At 35.5% G+C, this 18,988-nt stretch overlaps 1 protein-coding gene across 13 annotated transcripts in view; it reads left to right on the top strand.

The window, feature by feature from the left end:
• The window catches only part of DOP1A (DOP1 leucine zipper like protein A), a 110,942-nt gene that overhangs the window by 50,367 nt on the left and 41,587 nt on the right, over positions 1–18,988 (top strand). For 7 of the 13 annotated variants that reach the window (XM_081795753.1, XM_081795757.1, XM_081795756.1 and 4 more), the window contains 8 exons: positions 5,299–5,398; positions 6,150–6,259; positions 7,152–7,260; positions 8,610–8,730; positions 10,329–10,448; positions 13,323–13,437; positions 13,793–13,822; positions 14,118–14,351. In XM_081795753.1, coding sequence (XP_081651879.1) covers positions 5,299–5,398; positions 6,150–6,259; positions 7,152–7,260; positions 8,610–8,730; positions 10,329–10,448; positions 13,323–13,437; positions 13,793–13,822; positions 14,118–14,351 — 939 coding nt within the window. The remainder of the gene's footprint in view (positions 1–5,298; positions 5,399–6,149; positions 6,260–7,151; positions 7,261–8,609; positions 8,731–10,328; positions 10,449–13,322; positions 13,438–13,792; positions 13,823–14,117; positions 14,352–18,988) is intronic. The other 6 variants (XM_081795754.1, XM_081795758.1, XM_081795761.1 and 3 more) reach the window with 2 other exon arrangements.

Consider the following 18,988-nt stretch of genomic DNA (forward strand, 5'->3'; position numbering starts at 1 on the left):
GTGACATTCTCTAGTACTTTTATTACAAATGAGAGCAGTTAACAAATCATGAGTGAAGTGTTTCACTGGTAGAACTTAAGTGAATCAATGTTCTCATTTTTAAAGAAATGGTCTAAATTCTTTCGAGTTCTAAACTTTGAAAAGTTATGAGCACCAATATGTGAACATTCAGAATGGTACAACAAAAGTAATAAGATATGAAGAATTTCTGCCTTGGAAAACTTTATTTCTAAAAAGTCATTAGCAGAAAAGACTATTGTTTGGGAGTTTTGTCAGAGCTGTGGTTAGTAGATAAACTGGTGGATTTTCATTATGATTTGTCATACTCAGCTTTTTCTTTATTACTTTATTCCGTTTGAAATTGAGTTGTTAATAATTGGAGAATTTTATACTTCATTGTCTATATTGCCCCTAATTGGGACACAAACTATACTCAGTTTCAATTTTTTTAAATGTTCCATCCTTAAACCAGAAGCCTTTATTCTGTCTCTGACTTTTCACAGAAACACCTGCTGGGACATCAGTGTAGTCTGAACTTACCAGTATAGGGGTGGGCATACAGCTCACAAGGTAATAATGAGTTTGATTTGAATATGCTAAAATAACGTATATGGCTCAAAAGCTTAAAATGTCTATTATCTGGATCTTTATTGAAAAAAAATGTATTGACCTTTACTCTTAAACCTTCCCCGTCTTTCTTCCCTTCCAGGCATTCAACATTTTTTACTCCTTCAGTGTACGATAGGTGACTCAATAAAATGTGAGGGATTAAGTCATGGTAGACTTAAACTGGGAAGAACTTAATTTGTAATCTCATTAGACCAGTGTTTCTCAACCTTTTGTTTAGCTGAGTTTCCTTCAGTACTTTCTTACTCTACCTCTGTATCCCTCCCAGCCAAGAAGATTTTCTCAAGCCTTGCCTTCTATAATTTGTATTATAAAAACAATAGCTATGTTTAAAGTTTTTTTTAAGTATGTACCCTACCCAGAGCCAATATTTTCCACCTATTACCATACCATGTTTTTAGATTACCTGAGAGTATGGGTGAAGTTGTCATCTTTGTTCTCCATTTTCCTCTTTCCATATCTTGCATATAATTTTAAGCAAATACTGATTGTAATTGTAACTTAACACAGCCTTTATTACCTTGTCCCATAAGTGATTACTATTAAGAGCTTCAGCAGTTGACAGGTTATTAGACTCTTTTTACTTATTTCATGGAAAGTTGACCCTAATCTCTAACATTTGTACCTTTAAGTGAGAATTGTTTTCCATATTAGAAATATGTGGTGATGTCAACAGTAAGCAAGAAGTGACTTCCGGGGCACTTCGGTGGCTCAGTTTGTTGAGTGTCCACCTCTTGGTTTGAGCTCCAGTCATGATCTCACCGTTCCTGAGATCGAGCCCCATATTGAGCTCTGTGCTGTCAGTGCAGAGCCCGCTTGGGATTCTCTCTCTTTCTCTCTCTCTCTCCCTCCCTCCCTCCCTCCCTCTATCTCTCTCTCTCTTTCTCTCTTTTTTTCCCTCTTTCTCCCTCTGTCTCTGTCTCCCTGCCTCCAGCCCCGCACATATGCACGCTTTCTTTCTTTCAAATAAATAAATTTAAAAAAAAAAAAAGAAGAAGAAGTAGTAGTGACTTCTTTCTTAAGAATAGTTTTTTTTTTTCGGGGCGCCTGGGTGGCTTGGTCGATTAAGTGTCCGACTTCGGCTCAGGTCATGATCTCATGGTCCGTGAGTTCGAGCCCCACGTCGGGCTTTGTGCTGAGAGCTCGGACCCTGGAGCCTGTTTCAGATTCTGTGTCTCCCTCTTTCTCTGCCCCTCCCCTGTTCATGCTCTGTCTCTCTCTGTCTCAAAAATAAATAAACGTTAAAAAAAATTAAAAAAAAAAAAGAATATTTTTTTTTCTCAAAATAAGATTGGGAGACATTAGTTCTTTTCAAGATTTTGTGGCAGTATCTGTAATCTTCATATCTGATGTTAGATCAGCAGTTCTCAAATGCTTTGGTTTTAGGACCCTGTTATACTCTCTAAAAATATTGAGGATCCTAAAAAAAAAAAAATCTTTTGTTTATGGAGGTTAGATTTATCTATATCATACTAGAAATTAAAACTGACAGATTTTTAAATATTTACTAATTTACTTAAAGCTAACAGTAACAGAGTTATCATGTTAGTATAGATAACATTTTATGAAAGTAACTCTTCCAACACATTGAAATAATTAGTGAATAGAGTAGAAATTTTCCACAGATTTCTTTAATGTATGCTCTAGTATGGAACAAAATGTTCATATCTGCTTTTGTATCCAATTTGTTTTGATTTTTTTCTTTCATTTGAAGTATATGAAAAAAAATCTGATCTCACACTGATATGTAATTGGAATAGGGAGGAGTGTTTCAGCAGTCATTTTGTTGTTGTTGTTAAAACAGCATATTCTTCTTTGATACTACACCATAACTCAATAAGTAGTGGTTTTTTAAAATGTTTATATATTTTGAGAGAGACAGAGAGCGCGTACACATGAGTGGGAGAGGTAGAGAAAATCTCAAGCAGGCTCTGTGCTGTCAGCGTGGGGCCCAACGTGGGACTTGAACCCATGAAACCATGAGAGATCATGACCTGAGCTGAAATCAAGTTTCAGATGCTTAATCAACAGAGCCACCCAGGCACCTTTCAATAAGCTGCAGTTTGTAAAAAATTAGTTGCACTATGGAATCTGAAACCATATCAATAAACTTTTCATGTTCTGTTTCATGAAAACCTGCTGGTCTTTCTTACCCTTGAATGGATGTTTTACCCAAATATGCTTTTGTAACATCATGGTTGGTTATTTGGAAAATGTTAGTTGCCGAATTATGCAGATCTTTCAAAGGTTAACACAGTAACAACTATCACATTTCTTACTGTCCCCACTGATCTCATCAGTAAATTTTTTTAGGTATTGGGAAGCTTTCAAGCCAATTTAATTCAGTACATACAGTTTCAAGCCAAATAACAAATTTTATCGGGGTGTCTGGTGGGATCAGTCAGTAGAGCATGTGAGTCTTGACCTCAGTGGTGGGGCAGGGGGCCGGGGGGAGGCAGGAATGAAGTTTGAGCACCAAGTTGGGTGTAGAGACTACTAAAAAATAAAATCTTTAGGGTGCTTGGGTGGCTGAGTCAGTTAAGCATCCACCTCTTGATTTCAGCTCAGGTCATGATTTCATGGTCGTGAAATCAAGCCCTATGTTGGGTTCTGTGCTGGGAGTGGAGCCTGCTTAAGATTCTCTCTCTCTCCTGCTCCTCCCCTGCTCCTCCCCTGCTCCTCCCCTGCTCCTGTCCTCTCTTTCTAAAAAAATAAAACAAAAAATCTTAAAACAAAAATTCAGATTTTCTCGTAGAAGCTCTAAATTTATTATTTGTAATGATGAATATGAATTGTTTTTGTTGCAGGGACACTTTATTTTTGAGAAAATATGTGCCAAGTGTTCAAGCCTGATAATCATAGTTTGTGTCAATCACTCTTTCAGGCAAAAGTGGTATTTGATGAAAAAAAAAGCCGATAGTACAGCTCACAATGCAAACAGTCACACAAGTGTTTTTCCTCAAGACATCCATCATTTTTTTTTTTTTTTTTGAGAGAGAGAGCGTGAGTGGGGGAGGGGCAGAGAGGGAGACACAAAATCTGAAGCAGGCTCCAGGCACCGAGCTGTCAGCACAGAGCCTGACAAGGGGCTCAAACTCAGGGACCACGAGATCATGACCTGGGCCCAAGTCGGATGCTCAACCGACTGAGCCACCCATGTGCCCCTAGTCATCCATCATATATACTTCAGTATATGTCAGAAGTGTTTTGTGTATACTCCCCATTTCATTACACAGGATATTAAAAGACGTGTGTTCAGGGACTAATATTTAATAAAACAAACTTCTGTTTCATCAACAACGTTCTTGAGTGAAACTGGCTTTTCTTTTTCTTTGTTTTTAATTTTACTAGAAGTATATGGCAGTAAAGAATGACCATGACCACAAGTACAGTAGATGCCACTGCTGTACTGCTTCTTTTCATGCTAAGATGCTGGCAGTTTTACTCAGCATTGCATAATCAGAGCAAATGCCACACATCAAAAAAGGCAGATAACATTTTGGAATTGTCATGAATATAGTTTTTACCTCGTGGACCCCCTGAAAGAGTCTTAGAGATCCTCAGGAGTTCAGGGGCCACACTTTGCAAATTGTTTAGATTAATAAAGACCTCTGTGTTCAGATGAATGACCATAATTTTTTGGCTATTGATGATCTGTGTTCTGTAATATCTCAGTTATTTCTCGAAGATTCTTTTAAAACATGTAAGCTGCTTAATACTGTCAAGCATGGCATAGGAAAAAGTTGAGAAGTCTATGATAAAGAAGTCAGTTCTCAAAAATAAAGTTAATTTTTTTGTAAAGTCCATTCTCTGTCTAGGTGAGGCAATAACCAGACATTTGAATTTGGCTAAGTACTTAGGCCCTTTTTATTCTAGAGTGATTGTTAGACTAATTGATTTCCACGTTACCTTCTAATGCTCAGGGTCCAAGATTCTCTTTTAAAGTGATTATCTAGAAATAGTCTTAAAATTAATAGCAATTTAACTAGCTGCCTTCCTGTTATCTTTTAACTTCACCTCTTTTAGTGAAAACCAGATCTTCTTTAGTATATTTTTTAAATATCTAATTAAGGCTATTAGGAAGGATGCAAAGAAAAATTATTTTCTCTTTAGAAGATCTTGAGTAACATGAAAAAAAAAAGATTTGTTAAAGCTGGATATGGGCACAAAAAGCATTCATTATATTTTTTATATTTTTCTGTATGAAATACTACAAGATAAAAATTTTTAAGAGATCAGAAAATGAAAGGCTTGAAATTGATGAAGATCATGAACATCTAAAGTAATTACCACCAGTTGACACAGCTATGAATGTAAAAGACTAAAGACATGATTTTCTTGAGTTGGTTCCATCTTACTCCATTTTTTGTTTTGTGTCAGAGCTTGCTAATTCTGGATAGGATAACGAATTTTAAAATGGAGATTAAAATAATTGAGGTATAGTTTCACGTATGCAACTAAACAGCTGCGTTACCTTTTCTTATTGTTCCCTAATCTGTAAAATGGCAATAACCATTCCTGTGTTTGAAGAGTCAGATGAGTCTTCTATGAAACTACCTCATAAGCCCTAAAGTTCTGAGCGTATTGCAAGGTGGTATGTTTTTTAAAGAGGAAAAAAAAGAATGTGTTTTTGTATGTGATGAAATACAACTACATCTTTAACTTTTTCAGGCCACTCGACCAGATATGATCAGGATCTTGTCAGCAGCTCTTCATGTAGTACTGAGGAGGGATATGTCCCTGAACCGAAGACTTTATGCATGGCTTCTTGGTAGGTGTTTGATGTGTATGGTCTTAGCTTGGGAAAGATACAGGGAAATTTGCCATACATAAGTATTATCAAGTTTCATGTGTGTCCTAAATGAAGAAATTAATAGTTTGCTTAAATAGACAATAAAAATGTAAATAGGATTAATTGTGTATTATATGAAGAAATTTCAAAATCTTCTTAACATTAGAGGCTATTTTAACCCATTCCTGTTTCCTTTGACAAGATTTTTTTCCTCCTATAAATTGAGGCTGTTATACTGTGAGTATGTAGACAAAAAAGGATAAATAATCAAAATAATAACATAATTTCCAAAACTTTGAAGTCATCAAAGGAATCAGAACTATTACTGCTGACCCACACATGGTACCTTACCAGTCTTGCACTCAAGCAGTAAGTTCTTTGTTTTTCCATACTTTGAGTGTTTGGCCCATCCACAACTCCTTACTGCTTAGAGTGAAAAGATAAAATATAACTTATCTTGGATTTTCTGAATCTTCAGTTATTTCACTATTTGTTAGATTGAAAAGAAAAATATTGGATAATGCTGGAAGAATACTATGATACTCGCTTATGTATTGAATTGGTTTCCCTTTATTAAATTATCTAAAATGATCTCTCTTGCTGACATTGATTGGGCTACTAATTGGTAAGTGTTTGGTGTTGTTTTTGAGATATTTGGTGTTTTGGTATTTAATGAACAACAGTTTTGAGAATTCCAGTATAATTTATTTTGCCATTTGTTTCCATGGAGGTTTTGATAACAACGGTGCTATCATAGGACCCAGAAGCACAAGACACAGTAATCCTGAAGAACATGCTACTTACTATTTCACTACCTTTTCAAAAGAATTGTTGGTCCAGGTAATGAATGCTTTCATTTTATTTTTTGGTTACTCCCTGATCACTAGAGTTAACAAGTGTAAGACAAGGTCCTGCCTTAATTGAATTAATTCATCACTGACGGGTGGAGACAAGACTCACAAACTTCCTAAGAATGATTATAACAAGCAAATGATTACAATACAATGAGTAAGTAATCTTAAGATAGACTCATTTCTGTGTCAGTCCAGAGATTGCTTAATTTGATCTCATAACTTTATTAATACATAGTTACAGCTTCTTACCTGTCTGCCCTGTGAATTGGAGCTCTTCCAAAAATGGGCTAGGACCTCTGTTATATCCTCTGAAGCCTTGGGAAAATTTGGGTTGCATGAGGAATCTAAATGTGGTAAAACTGCTATTGTAATGGAAAAGTTAAAATGAGCCATACTTTTATATTATTTTTACTTTATATTCAAGATAAAGAGATTTGTTGGTATCCGAAGCATTTTTAAATGAGTGAAGTTATAAGAATATAGTTTTGAACTACCAATGGGAAGACAATTGTATAATAGCAGATGCTGTCATGATACTGTGCCATAGTTTGGAGCATCGATGATGATGTTAAATAGAAACACTTTTTTCTTTTAGGCAAAAATTCAAATAACCATGAATTTATTTTTCTAGATTTTCTTTAACTTTTCCACTTTTTTTCTAGAGCAAATGTAAGCACTCTTTTTTTCTCTCAAGATGGATGAATAAAACCTTTTTTTCCCCCTTAGCAGAGGAAAAAAGCTAACTTCAGTGAAAGAGTTTCAGAAAAGCAATAGATGTAAATCTCCATTACATATGGTCGTATTTAAATTTTTTTCTTAAGAAAAGTGTCTTTGAATCTGTTTATTTAAATGAGTAATGTACTTTTTCTTTTTTAAAGGCAATGGTGGGCATCTTACAAGTGAATGGATTTGGAGAAGAGAGCACTTTAATGCAGGATCTAAAACCTTTTCGTATTTTAATCAGTTTACTTGACAAACCTGAGCTAGGTAATGTATACTGTCATAGGACTTAAGATCACATGTGGTTGTTTTGTACTGTCTCATAATAAAAATAAGATAAAAGTCATTATGTAGAAAAATTGCTATATTTTGAGGTGGACTTCAAATACAGGTTCTCAACAATTTCTTACCTAAAATTTACTCCAGAACATTAAGAAGATACGTATGTATACATCCAACACATATGTTCTCATATTTTACCCTATACTATATATGTAGTGGATAAGTTATTTTAAAGATAATGTCTGAGCTCTTCCTAATCCTGATTAAGTTACTGAAACATTTGTGATCTCTCATGACTGTCCTAGTTCACAAAACTCAAGGACTTGAGCAAAAATATTTGGGTTCTATCCCTCAGCTTGATTCCCTACATCCCCTTTGTTTTGTGTGTTTTCCCTTTCTTCATTGTGTATTTCTTTTATAGTAGATTTATTGGGAAGTTAGTTATGGCACCTGAGACAGAAATTAAGAAAAACCAAAAGTAAGGGTGCCTGGGTTGCTCAGTTGGTTAAGTGTCCAACTTCAGCTCAGGTCATGATCTCACAGCTTGTGAATTAGAGCCCTATGTCAGGCTTTGTGCTGACAGCTCAGAGCCTGGAACCTACTTCAGATTCTGTCTTCATCTTTCTGCCCCTCCTCTGCTCACTCTCTGTCTCTGTCTCCATCTCTCCTTCTCAGATATAAAAAATGAAACGAAACAAAAAGAAACCCAAAAGTAGCAAATATATATGTCTTCTCACCAACTCTTAAAATAAAAATGAAAAATTTTAAATATAAAAATAACTTGAGCTGTATCAATGGCTTTGAGAATGTGTTTTAGCTATTGTATAATAATAAATAAAGCTCTTCAAAATTTTTTTAAAGAGATGAGTATCTATTGTAGCAATACTTTGTACAAAAACTTTGTGGGTTTTTGTATCATTTAAAAAAAACAATAGTAGTAATATAGATAGTATTTCTTGAATCCTCATTATATTCTGGGAACTACGCTACCCACCTTGTAAATATTTTTTCCTAACCCTTGTAACAGCCCTGTAAGTCTGGTATTATTATCCTCATTCTAGATGAGGACACTAAAACTCAAAGACATTAAATAACTTTCCAAGGTTATTGCTGTTAACTGTCAAACACACTTCCTTTGTTCTGTAATTTTTATTATGTCAACCTATAGTTAAATAACCATTTATTCGGATCAAAATGTGAAGCTCAGTTTAGCATCCAGAAAAATATTTTTCAAATACTTGTTTTAAAGTATCGTTTGATCAGGCTAATTTGTAAATAATCATGATTTGTCAGTGCTCATTAATTATTGTCTTTAATATGTATATTAATTTTAGGACCTGTAATTCTGGAAGATGTCCTAATTGAAGTATTTAGAACATTATATTCGCAATGCAAAGCAGAATTGGATCTTCAAATGGAACCACCCTTCAGCAAGGATCATGCTCAGTTAAGCAGGTGGATTACCAAAAAATTAAGCATGATATGAAGGTGTCCTCATTCATCATATGACATTTGTGTTCTGAATGATAAATTTGATTTAAAATATTACCATATTTTGGTAATATGAACTCTCATTACTAACTGCACCGATTTTTTAGGCATTTACAGCCTGACTATATAGTAGAACCAGCACCAGGGTTGGTTCTAACCAGTTAATGTGAAGATACAGATTTCAGGGAATTTATTCACACTGTTCAAACTCACGAGAGATTAATTGCCACATGTCAGTTAATAATGGAAGTTGTACCTTCTTGCGAACTAGGCCTGGTGGTTTGCGTGCGGTTGTGCCTCTTGGTTACTCGACACTCTCAGGAGACCAAATCATAATTCAGAAAAAGACTTAAATGTAGAGTTAAATGAATCACAGGGCACCAAGTGCTCCTTAAACAATTTCTTTTCAAGTTATCATTATTTCTTCTTTCAGTTTTATATATATCTTTTTTTTTTTTTTTTTTTTTTTTTTTTTAATGCCTGGGACAAGTCCTGTAATATTAGTATATCCTCTTCTCTAAGTCAGTGGTAGATTCATTCATGTCAACAAGGTCTTACTTTTTCATTTCTTGTCTACTTTTAGCAGCTTACGTGTTTTCCAGTCTCATCTAACATGACAAAGTCACAAGACTACAGTTTCTTTTACATAATCTGAATTCCATTTGTCTCTCCTTGGTGAAGCTTTGGATATAACGTGGGCTTTCCTAAAACACAGTTTTGTATATTTTAATGCAGTTAAAATTTTAACATTTTAACACAGTTTTTGATTTCTATTAAGTATCCGTGGAATCTTTATTTGAGAAGTTAATATTGACTATCCTGGTACTCGATTTCATTCTGTACTCTGCCTGATAATTTATATTGCCCCATTGAATATTCAGTTAGTCATTTGTGCTATGACATGCTAGCTGTATTGATGGTACCACAATATATATAAAAACAACTGTTTTCATTATTAGGAGGGGTGGCAGGAGATAGTAGGTAGGTGGGTTGTTAATAGGCCAGAGGGCTCCCACTAGAAATAAGGTATTATTCCTGATGGAGTTTCAGTAATAATGGCAATTTACAGTATTATTTTGTTGTTTTTCAGCTAAGAACAATAATTTGTTTGAAACTCACCAGAATAAACGTAACCTTTCTTAAGCAAATTCTGAATAGCACAGGAAAGCAGACAAAATTCTTTCAAAATCACGGCTGTCAAAATCAAATCACTACTTGGTTTACATGTGCTGGGGAAACAAAAGAATGTAATGCCAGGTTAACAGGCATTCAAAATTCAAAAATAACTTGGTGTTCTTTTGCTGAAGCAGAGCTATTTTTTTCTCATGGAAGGCTGATTTCTGATCATGATCATACATTTGAGTTATGATAACCTGAATTTGGAAAATACACGTAAAGTCATAGAGTGGCAGTAGATAAAAATGATTTGTTGCAGTTTTCTCGCTAGCAAGTGTTCTAGCAACTACCTAGGAATATGTAAGTAACATTTGCACTCAAATATAATTTTGAAAAAATAAATGTTAACAATTCTTAGTTTTGGTTTGTTTCTTTTTCCTTTTTAGTAAATTAAGGGAAAATAAGAAAACAGCAGAGCTGATTAAAACTGCCAACCTTCTCTTTAATTCCTTTGAGCCTTATTATATGTGGGATTACGTTGCACGTTGGTTTGAAGAATGTTGTAGGTATGTAAAACTGTTTCATTCATTTTATTTTAATAGCATCCAAAGCCAAACTTTTTTTTTAACTTCCTGAGTCTAATGAAAAGAATATTCTTTTATATATTTTACTACTTTTGACAACTATTAATTATTTAGTAGCCATAATCTGACTATGTCCTATCACCCTAGAATATAGAATCCCTGATCATATAAGCTTAGAATTGAAAAGGAGTTTAGAAAATGAGTTATTTAGTCACCAGCATAGATGAAAGATTTTCCCTCTTCAATCTATAGTAATCCAATTTTTCTTTGTTGTAGAGAAAATACCAAATTTGTGGCTTCTGATTCAGCACACTTCACCAAAATGGTTCCCACTTTTAATAACAAAAACTTCCTTTGTCATTCTTGTGTTTTTTTAAAATCATAGAACCAGCCCATATTGTCACTGGTGAGTGATAAAAACCCTCTACCTCTTACGACATAAAGATTGAAAACCCTAAAATACTGGTGAACCTGAGTAGAATCTCTGTATTCTACACCAGATCCTCTCAGAACCAGATAAACCCCTCAAGCCTTGGGAGCATATAGTCAGAAAGTAAGCAGGGCACCTGGGTGGCCCAGTTGGTTGAGCGTCTAACTTCAACTCAGGTCATCATCTCGCAGTTCATGAGTTCGAACCCTGCATCGGCTTCTGTGCTGACAGCTGAGAGCCTGGAGCCTGCTTTTGATTCTGTGTCTTCCTCTCTCTCTGCCCCTCCCTGGCTCACACTCTGTTTTTTCTCTGTCTCTCAAAAATAAATAAAGGTTTAAAAAAAATTTAACAGAATGGGAGAAGATATTTGAAAATGACGTATCAGATAAAGGGTTAGTATCCAAAATCTATAAAGAACTTAGCAGACTCAATACCCAAAAAACAAATAATCCACTGAAGAAATAGGCAAAAGACATGAATAGACACTTCTCCAAGGACATGTGAAAAATGAAAAAATTCTCAACATCACTCAACATTACTCATCATCAGGGAAATACAAATCAAAACCACCATGAGATACCACCTTACACCTGTCAGAATGGCTAATTCTAACTCAGGCAACAGATGTTGGTGAGGATGCAGTGAAAGAGGATCTCTTTTGCACTGTTGGTGGGAATGCAAGCTGGTGCAGCCACTCTGGAAAACAGTATGGAGGTTCCTCAAAAAACTAAAAACAGAACTACCCTACAACCTGGCAATTGCACTACTAGGCATTTATCCACAGGTACAGGTGTGCTGTTTCGAAGGGACACATGCACCCCAATGTTTACAGCAGCACTATCAACAATAGCCAAAGTATGGAAAGAGCCCAAATGTCCATCGATGGATGATGAATGGATAAAGAAGATGTGGTATATATATACAATGGAGTATTCCTCAGCAATCAAAAAGAATGAAATCTTGTCATTTGCAATGACGTGGATGGAACTGGAGGGTATTATGCTAAGTGAAATTAGTCAGTCAGAGAAAAACAAAAATCCTATGACTTCACTCATATGAGGACTTTAAGAGACAAAACAGATGAAAATAAGGGAAGGGAAACAAAAATAATACAAAAACAGAAGGGGACAAAACAGAAAAGACTCATAAATATGGAGAACAAACTGAGGGTTACTAGAGGGGTTGTGGGAGGGGGGATGGGCTAAATGGGTAAGGGGCATTAAGGAATCTACTCCTGAAATCATTGTTTCACTATATGCTAACTAATTTGGATGTAAATTTTTAAAAATATAAAAAGAATTAAAAATTTTTTAAAAAGTAAGGCTATTGATCTCAGATTTAGAAGTCTTAAAAATATAAAACATTAATCCCTTTAATGATTTAGAAAATTGTTTGCTTACTTATTCAATAGATAATGAGCACCTAGGTATATAGACAGTCCCTGTCTTCAAAGACCTTATAGCGGGAACAAGTAAAACACGGACATATTATTTCTAGTATTAAAGTTACAGATACCTTCATAGATTACAATATGGTAGGGTGTTGAGGAATTACGAATGTGTTTTTGCTACATAGCCCTGACCTGAGTTTCCACCTTCATTCACACTCATCCACCCTTCTTTACCCATCTGTACTATTCCCTGAACACATATTGACTGAGCCTTTACTCATGCTGCTGAGCCTTCACTTGTGCTATTTCTTTGAAAATATTCTTCCCCCTAGCCCATCTGGGAAGTCCTATAGAGAGGTGACCCCACCTTTCTGAAGCCTTCCATGACTCCTTCAAATCTCCCATCAGAATCAGTTTATCCTACACTGTTACACTTATTTGTCTGTATGCTTATATTTCTTGCTGGTTAGGGACTCTGTCATATTCTTTGTCTTTAGAGTGTAGGGCAACGTATGATCGTATAGAACTAATATTTAAACTGAATGTTAGAGGAATGATCTTTAGAACTTAGATCAGAAGAGGCTTCCTAGAGGAGGTAACATTTGATCTCAAACCTTGAAGGATACATGCATTCTGGATTTGGGAGACTGGGGTTGAGGGAGGACGGCACATCAGGAGTAAAAGTTGGTATAAAAAGAGACCCTGAGGTTATAAATCAAATCACAAATAATCCACTTTAACTAGGAGATATTATGTGTAGAGGGAGCAGTGGGAAATAAGTCCAAAAATGATCCACCCAGAACACTTGGAAGTGCAGGATGGGAGTTCCAGGGAGAGTGTAAGCCTAGGAATCTTGCTTTGGAAAATTTTCACTTAGAGGTACAGTAGTGTCCTGTGGGAAAGGAATGTTCACAGGAACATCACTGTGTGTATGCCCCAGTGTTGACTCTCATTAAAAAAGTAAGTGAGGTATGTATGATATGAATATTCATATCACCTAATAGTATACTTGATAAAGTGAATTTTGTCCTTTTAGGAGGACACTGCATGCCAGACTTCAGATTGGGCCTGGAGATAGTAGTGAGTCATCTGAGTTACAGCTGACCAATTTCTGCTTACTGGTGGATTTTTTGTTGGATATAGTTTCTTTGGTAAGACGACCTTGGTAAAAAAAAAAAGTATTGAGGAATGTAATAACATAGTTCAAATATTTTCATGTTGGAGACTTCATCCTTAAATAAATTTCATCTTTAAAGTTAAATTGATTACTTTTCCTTTTGGCATAGCTTTTTTTTTTCCTTAAACTTTTCCAAATGTTTTTCCTCAGACATATATAATACATATATAAGCTTTATGTGATATGTGGAGTATACTTCATAATTGCTTGTAATTGTAGTCTTAAATGTTTAGTGTATAGTGGTCTAATACTGCATTTGTGCTCACTGAAGACTGTTGGAAACCTTTTCTCCTTTTCTCTCCTCAAATCTTTGCTTTCTCATTTTGAAGCCTACTAGAAGTATGAGGGTGTTGTGTCAGGTATGACATTCAGCCTATTTTGTCTTTAACTGATTGCATTCACATTTTTTATATTATTATTTTGGTAAATTAGATAAAACTGGGATTATTTTATAGTATATACCTTGAGGTACATAAATTGAGAATTTGGGAATAGAAATTTTGTAAATCAGTAATAAAATGACCATACCATATTAATTAAGTGCATGATACCTGTATAATATTACAGATGAGTAAAATTATTTGTATTGTATAGATTAAAAATAAATAGGGTTATACATTATATAAATTTTTGTCATTTTGCTTTCATCTTCAGGAGACTTATATTGAAATCCAGACTGAACACTTGCCCCAGTTGCTCCTCAGGATGATTTCTGCCCTGACAAGCCATCTCCAGACATTACACTTGTCTGAACTCACAGATTCACTCAGGCTCTGCTCAAAGATCCTTAGCAAGGTGCAACCTCCACTCTTGTCTGCCAGCACTGGAGGTGTGTTGCAGTTTTCAAGTGGGCAGAACAACTCAGTCAAAGAATGGGAAGACAAAAAGGTAATGTTTGCTATTATTTTTGTTACTAGACCAATTACATTTCTTCAGAGCAGAATAGTTTATACATACTCATTTAAATATTAGCGAATGATGGGGCGCCAGGGTGGCTCAGTCTGTTAAGCGCCCAATGCTTGGTTTCGGCTCAGGTCATGATCACATCGTTCGTGACTTTGAGCCCTACATCGGACTCTGTGCTAACAACACGGAGCCTGCTTGGGATTCTCTCTCTCCCCCTCTCTCTGCCCCTCCTCTGCACTCTCTGTCTCTCAAAATAAATAAAATTAAAAAAAAAATTTTTTTTAAATATTAGTGAATATTTTCTAGACCTAAATGTTGTGGCAGTAGACAGTCTTGTAGGCTTTTGGCAATTTTAACAGTCTTTATCAGCTCTCCACTGGAAATATAATGCAAGTAGCATATGTAATTTTTAATTTTCCAGTAGCCACATTAAAAAATAGAAACAGGTGAAAATATTTTAATTATATTTTATTTAGCCCAATATAGCTAATAATCATTTTAACCCTATAACCAACACAAAATTGATGTAATATTTAAAAGATGAGATATTTTACATTCTTTTTTGTACTAAGTCTTCAAAATTCCAGTGTGTAATTTATACTTAACAGCATTGAAAGTTAAAATTTTTATCAGAAATACTTGATGTATATTTTTTATAAAGTTTATATTTGAAAAATTAGATTTACATATCCAAATTGTCCTAAACATATTTAAAAGTTTTATCATAACTAAATTAGGTATTACTTTCTGAATTTCAATTTAAATTAATTGAAAAAATTTAGTTCATCTGTTCAGATCAGCCATAATACAAGAGCTCAGTAGCCACATGTGACTAGTAGCTACCATACTGGACAGCAGGTTTATAATCTAAACTTTAGTGGTCCTTTTCATATATACACTAATTTGATGTGCTCTTCTTGAAATCCAGAATCTTTTTTACTCTCCTCAGTCTTCCAGATTTTTAATGCTTTATGATGTTGAATAAAATTACAGTAATTTTAGTGTCTGGCCAAGTAGCATACTTAAAATACCTGTGATACACTTATGGAAAAAAACACCTATATAATTCCATTGAATTTAGCCATTGTGGTACTATGTTAAAACAAGGATTTAAAATTTTTCTAGTATTTTGAGTTCATTACCTAAATCCTGGGTTTGTATTGTTGCCCTTACTTTTTTTTTCTAGTTGCTTTTCTTTCCCCCCCAGCCAGGCAAAACGTTTTATCATCAGGATAGTCTAATACAACCTTTCCCATCAAGTATTAATCCTAAAACGTTTTTGTTGGACTTTTTAAAAAAATTTTTTTAATGTTTATTTATTTTTGAGACAGAGAGAGACAGAGCACGAACGGGGGAGGGTCAGAGAGAGAGGGAGACACAGAATCTGAAATAGGCTCCAGGCTCTGAGCTGTCAGCACAGAGCCCGACGTGGGGCTCGAACTCACAGACCGTGAGATCATGACCTGAGCCGAAGTCGGACGCTTAACCGACCAAGCCACCCAGGAGCCCCTGTTGGACTTTTTAAATATTTTGCTCTTCATATATGAAATGAATGTGACTGACCCATGATCAGTTTAAATATATCCCAGGATTATCAGGCATAAACTAAAACCAATCTCTTATTTTCCTTCCTATCTGCTGTTATTTATATGTGATATATATTGATTCTGTTGTAGGAAAATTCATTTTGTTCTAGTTTTCTTTAATATATACTTCTAGGATCTTCTTAGAAATTAAACTAAAATAGTTACTAATTGCTTTTTTGTTGTTGAGTGAAATTCATTCAAGTAAAGGAGGACCTTAGCATTCTCTTGATAGCATATTCAAATATGTGAATATTAACTATGTCGAAAACAAGTGGAGGCACTTATTGATGGTTACAGGTTAAGGTAAATAGGAATATCCATTCATATTAAATAAAGGACAAATAATATACTTTTATTTTTTTTGTTTTGTTTTGAGAGAGAGAGAGGGCACAAGTGAGCAAGGGGCACAGAGGGGGAGAGAGAAGCAGAGCTCACCCAGGGCTCGTACTTTTTTTTTTTTTTTTTTTTTTTTTACGTAATGGTATGTTAACCTGGGAGTATGCTTTTCCCTCTCTCTTTGGTTCTCTTCTATATTCTCGGGCCATATATGTTCTTTCCTATTTTTTACGGAAGCACAATGGTTATTATCTTCACTGAAGTGTCTAAAATTTATATTTGAAAGCTGAGGGTATTTTCTTTATTTCTTTTTATTTAAAGTGTAAGTGAAACAATAATTCATTAAAAATGAATCAATTTTTCTCTCCGTGCACTTAGTACATTTTTGTAAGATCAGTGTATTGGATCTCTATACCCCTGTGTCCAAAATATGTCATGTCTTTCTCTCTTCAGAAAGACATTTTACTATAAAATAATCTGAAACATAGTTATATGATATAGACCACGCAACTAAATATTATAAATGTATATAAGTTTAACTGAATTTGTAGCTTAAATTCTATTAATAAATGTCCGTTGTTTTACGATCCTTATATGAAAAAGATCAATACAGAAATAGCAATAAGCTAATGACAATTTTATCATTTAAATAGGACTTCTTTTTAAAAATGTATTAGTACAAGGTTTTAGATGGCTGTTAACCTTAAAGGTTGACAGTTCAGTTCTGATACCTGCCTGTAAACTTTGTCATTATAATATGAAAAGTTCTCATAATAGTGATAGGCTATGATAAAAACATCATGAAGTTTAGAATCACCTAAGCTAAGCTTTTCTAATAACTTTTAACCTTATTTGCTGTATAACCTTGGGCAAGTTTTGTTTTTAACTTCCCTGAGCCCTCAGTGTTCTTAGCTTTGAAATAGAGAAAACAGCCTCTCTTTATCCAGCATGCACTCTGTATAGCCAGTGATCCAGTGGTGAAGTAGGCACAGTCCCTGCCTTCCTGACCCGTTTTTGCTAGTTGGGAGACACATATTAAACAAATAATTGCACACTTAATTACAGTCATGATAAATAAATGAAGGAGAATATAGAGTGGTAGGAATGTGGAAAATGCAGTGATGTGACCTAGACTGTGGGCCTAAAAGGCTTTCTTGAGGAAGGGTTGTTTGAGTAAAGCCCTAGAGAAAGTAGGGTGGAATGAGGTAGAAAGGAGAGAGCGCTTGGGAGAGGAAGAAACATTCCCCAAGGCTCTTGGGCAGAAAGGAACACTGCACACAGTGAGGGAGAGGTAAGTCTTCAGGTAGGCAGGGACCAGGTAATGCAGAGCCTTTTCACTCTAGCGGGGCTTTTATTCTTTATCTTAGGAGCAGTGGGAAGACACTGAAGGGTAGAAGCAAGCAACATAATAAGACTTCTATAAGAGATAAATTACTTTGCAGTATGGAGCATGGATCTCAGAAACAAAGTGGATGTGGGGAGACCTGCAGTAGTGCAGGTGAGAGGTGGTGGTAATGTGCTGACAAGATGCGGGAGTGAACACACAGGAATGGATAGATTAGCCAGACATTTAAGAGAAAAATTCAGGGTGCCTGGGTGGCTCAGTCGGTTAAGCAGTTAAGCATCCTACTCTTGATTTCGGCTCAGGTCATGGTCTCACAGTTCGTGAGATCAAGCCCCACATCAGGCTCCTCACTAGGCTTGGAAACTGCTTAAGATTCTTTCTCCGTCCCTCCCTGCTCACTTGTGTGCATGTGCGCTCCCTTTCTCTCTCTCTCAAAATAAATTTAAAAAAAAAAATCAGACCTAGTAATAGTTTGGTAAGGGTAATAAGTGATCACAAACATTTTTTGAATGTTTATTTACAAACTGGCAGGTACTAGGGGCGCCTGGGTGGCTCAGTCGGTTGAGCGGCCGACTTCGGCTCGGGTCATGATCTCGCGGTCTGTGAGTTCGAGCCCCGCGTCGGGCTCTGTGCTGACAGCTCAGAGCCTGGAGCCTGTTTCAGATTCTGTGTCTCCCTCTCTCTGACCCTCCCCCGTTCATGCTCTGTCTCTCTCTGTCTCAAAAATAAGTAAACGTTAAAAAAAAAAAAAATCAAACTGGCAGGTACTAAACCACGTGCTTTAGATATACTGTTTTACTTAATTCTCATAGCAACTGTAAAATGTAGGAACTATTGTTATCTCCATTATACTTATCAGGAAACTGAGATTTTAGAGAGGTTAAATAACTTGCCAAGCTAGTAAGTGGCTGAACCTTAGCTGACTCATGGCCAGTACTCTTAACCACTATTCTGAAGTGGATATAGGGGAAGTGCCAAGGAAAGATGGAGAAGATCCCAGGGATCACCCCTAGATTTCCGTCTTCTGATTTGATGAATGGTGATGTCATTTACTGAAGCAAGGAACAGTGGGTGAGGCCCAGCTTTGTAGCAGCAGAACAATTAGTTTGTATCTTCTGTAATCTTCAATAATACCCCTTTTTAGTCACTAAAAAGTAATCTCATTCAAGTTCACATTATGCTCTGGCAAAGTCCCCAAGCAATTCATGATATGTACAACTTTTGTTTCCTTAAACTAAATCCAAAAATATGTCTGATGATTGTACTTATCCAGTCTTTGTAGGAAGGGGACGATTAATTCATTCCAGCTCTATTCCAGTACCTGGTCCATTTTTGTTTATATTATAACTTAT

The sequence above is a fragment of the Panthera onca genome, chromosome B2, assembly GCF_046562875.1.
Source record: "Panthera onca isolate mPanOnc1 chromosome B2, mPanOnc1 haplotype 2, whole genome shotgun sequence".
NCBI lineage: Eukaryota > Metazoa > Chordata > Mammalia > Carnivora > Felidae > Panthera > Panthera onca.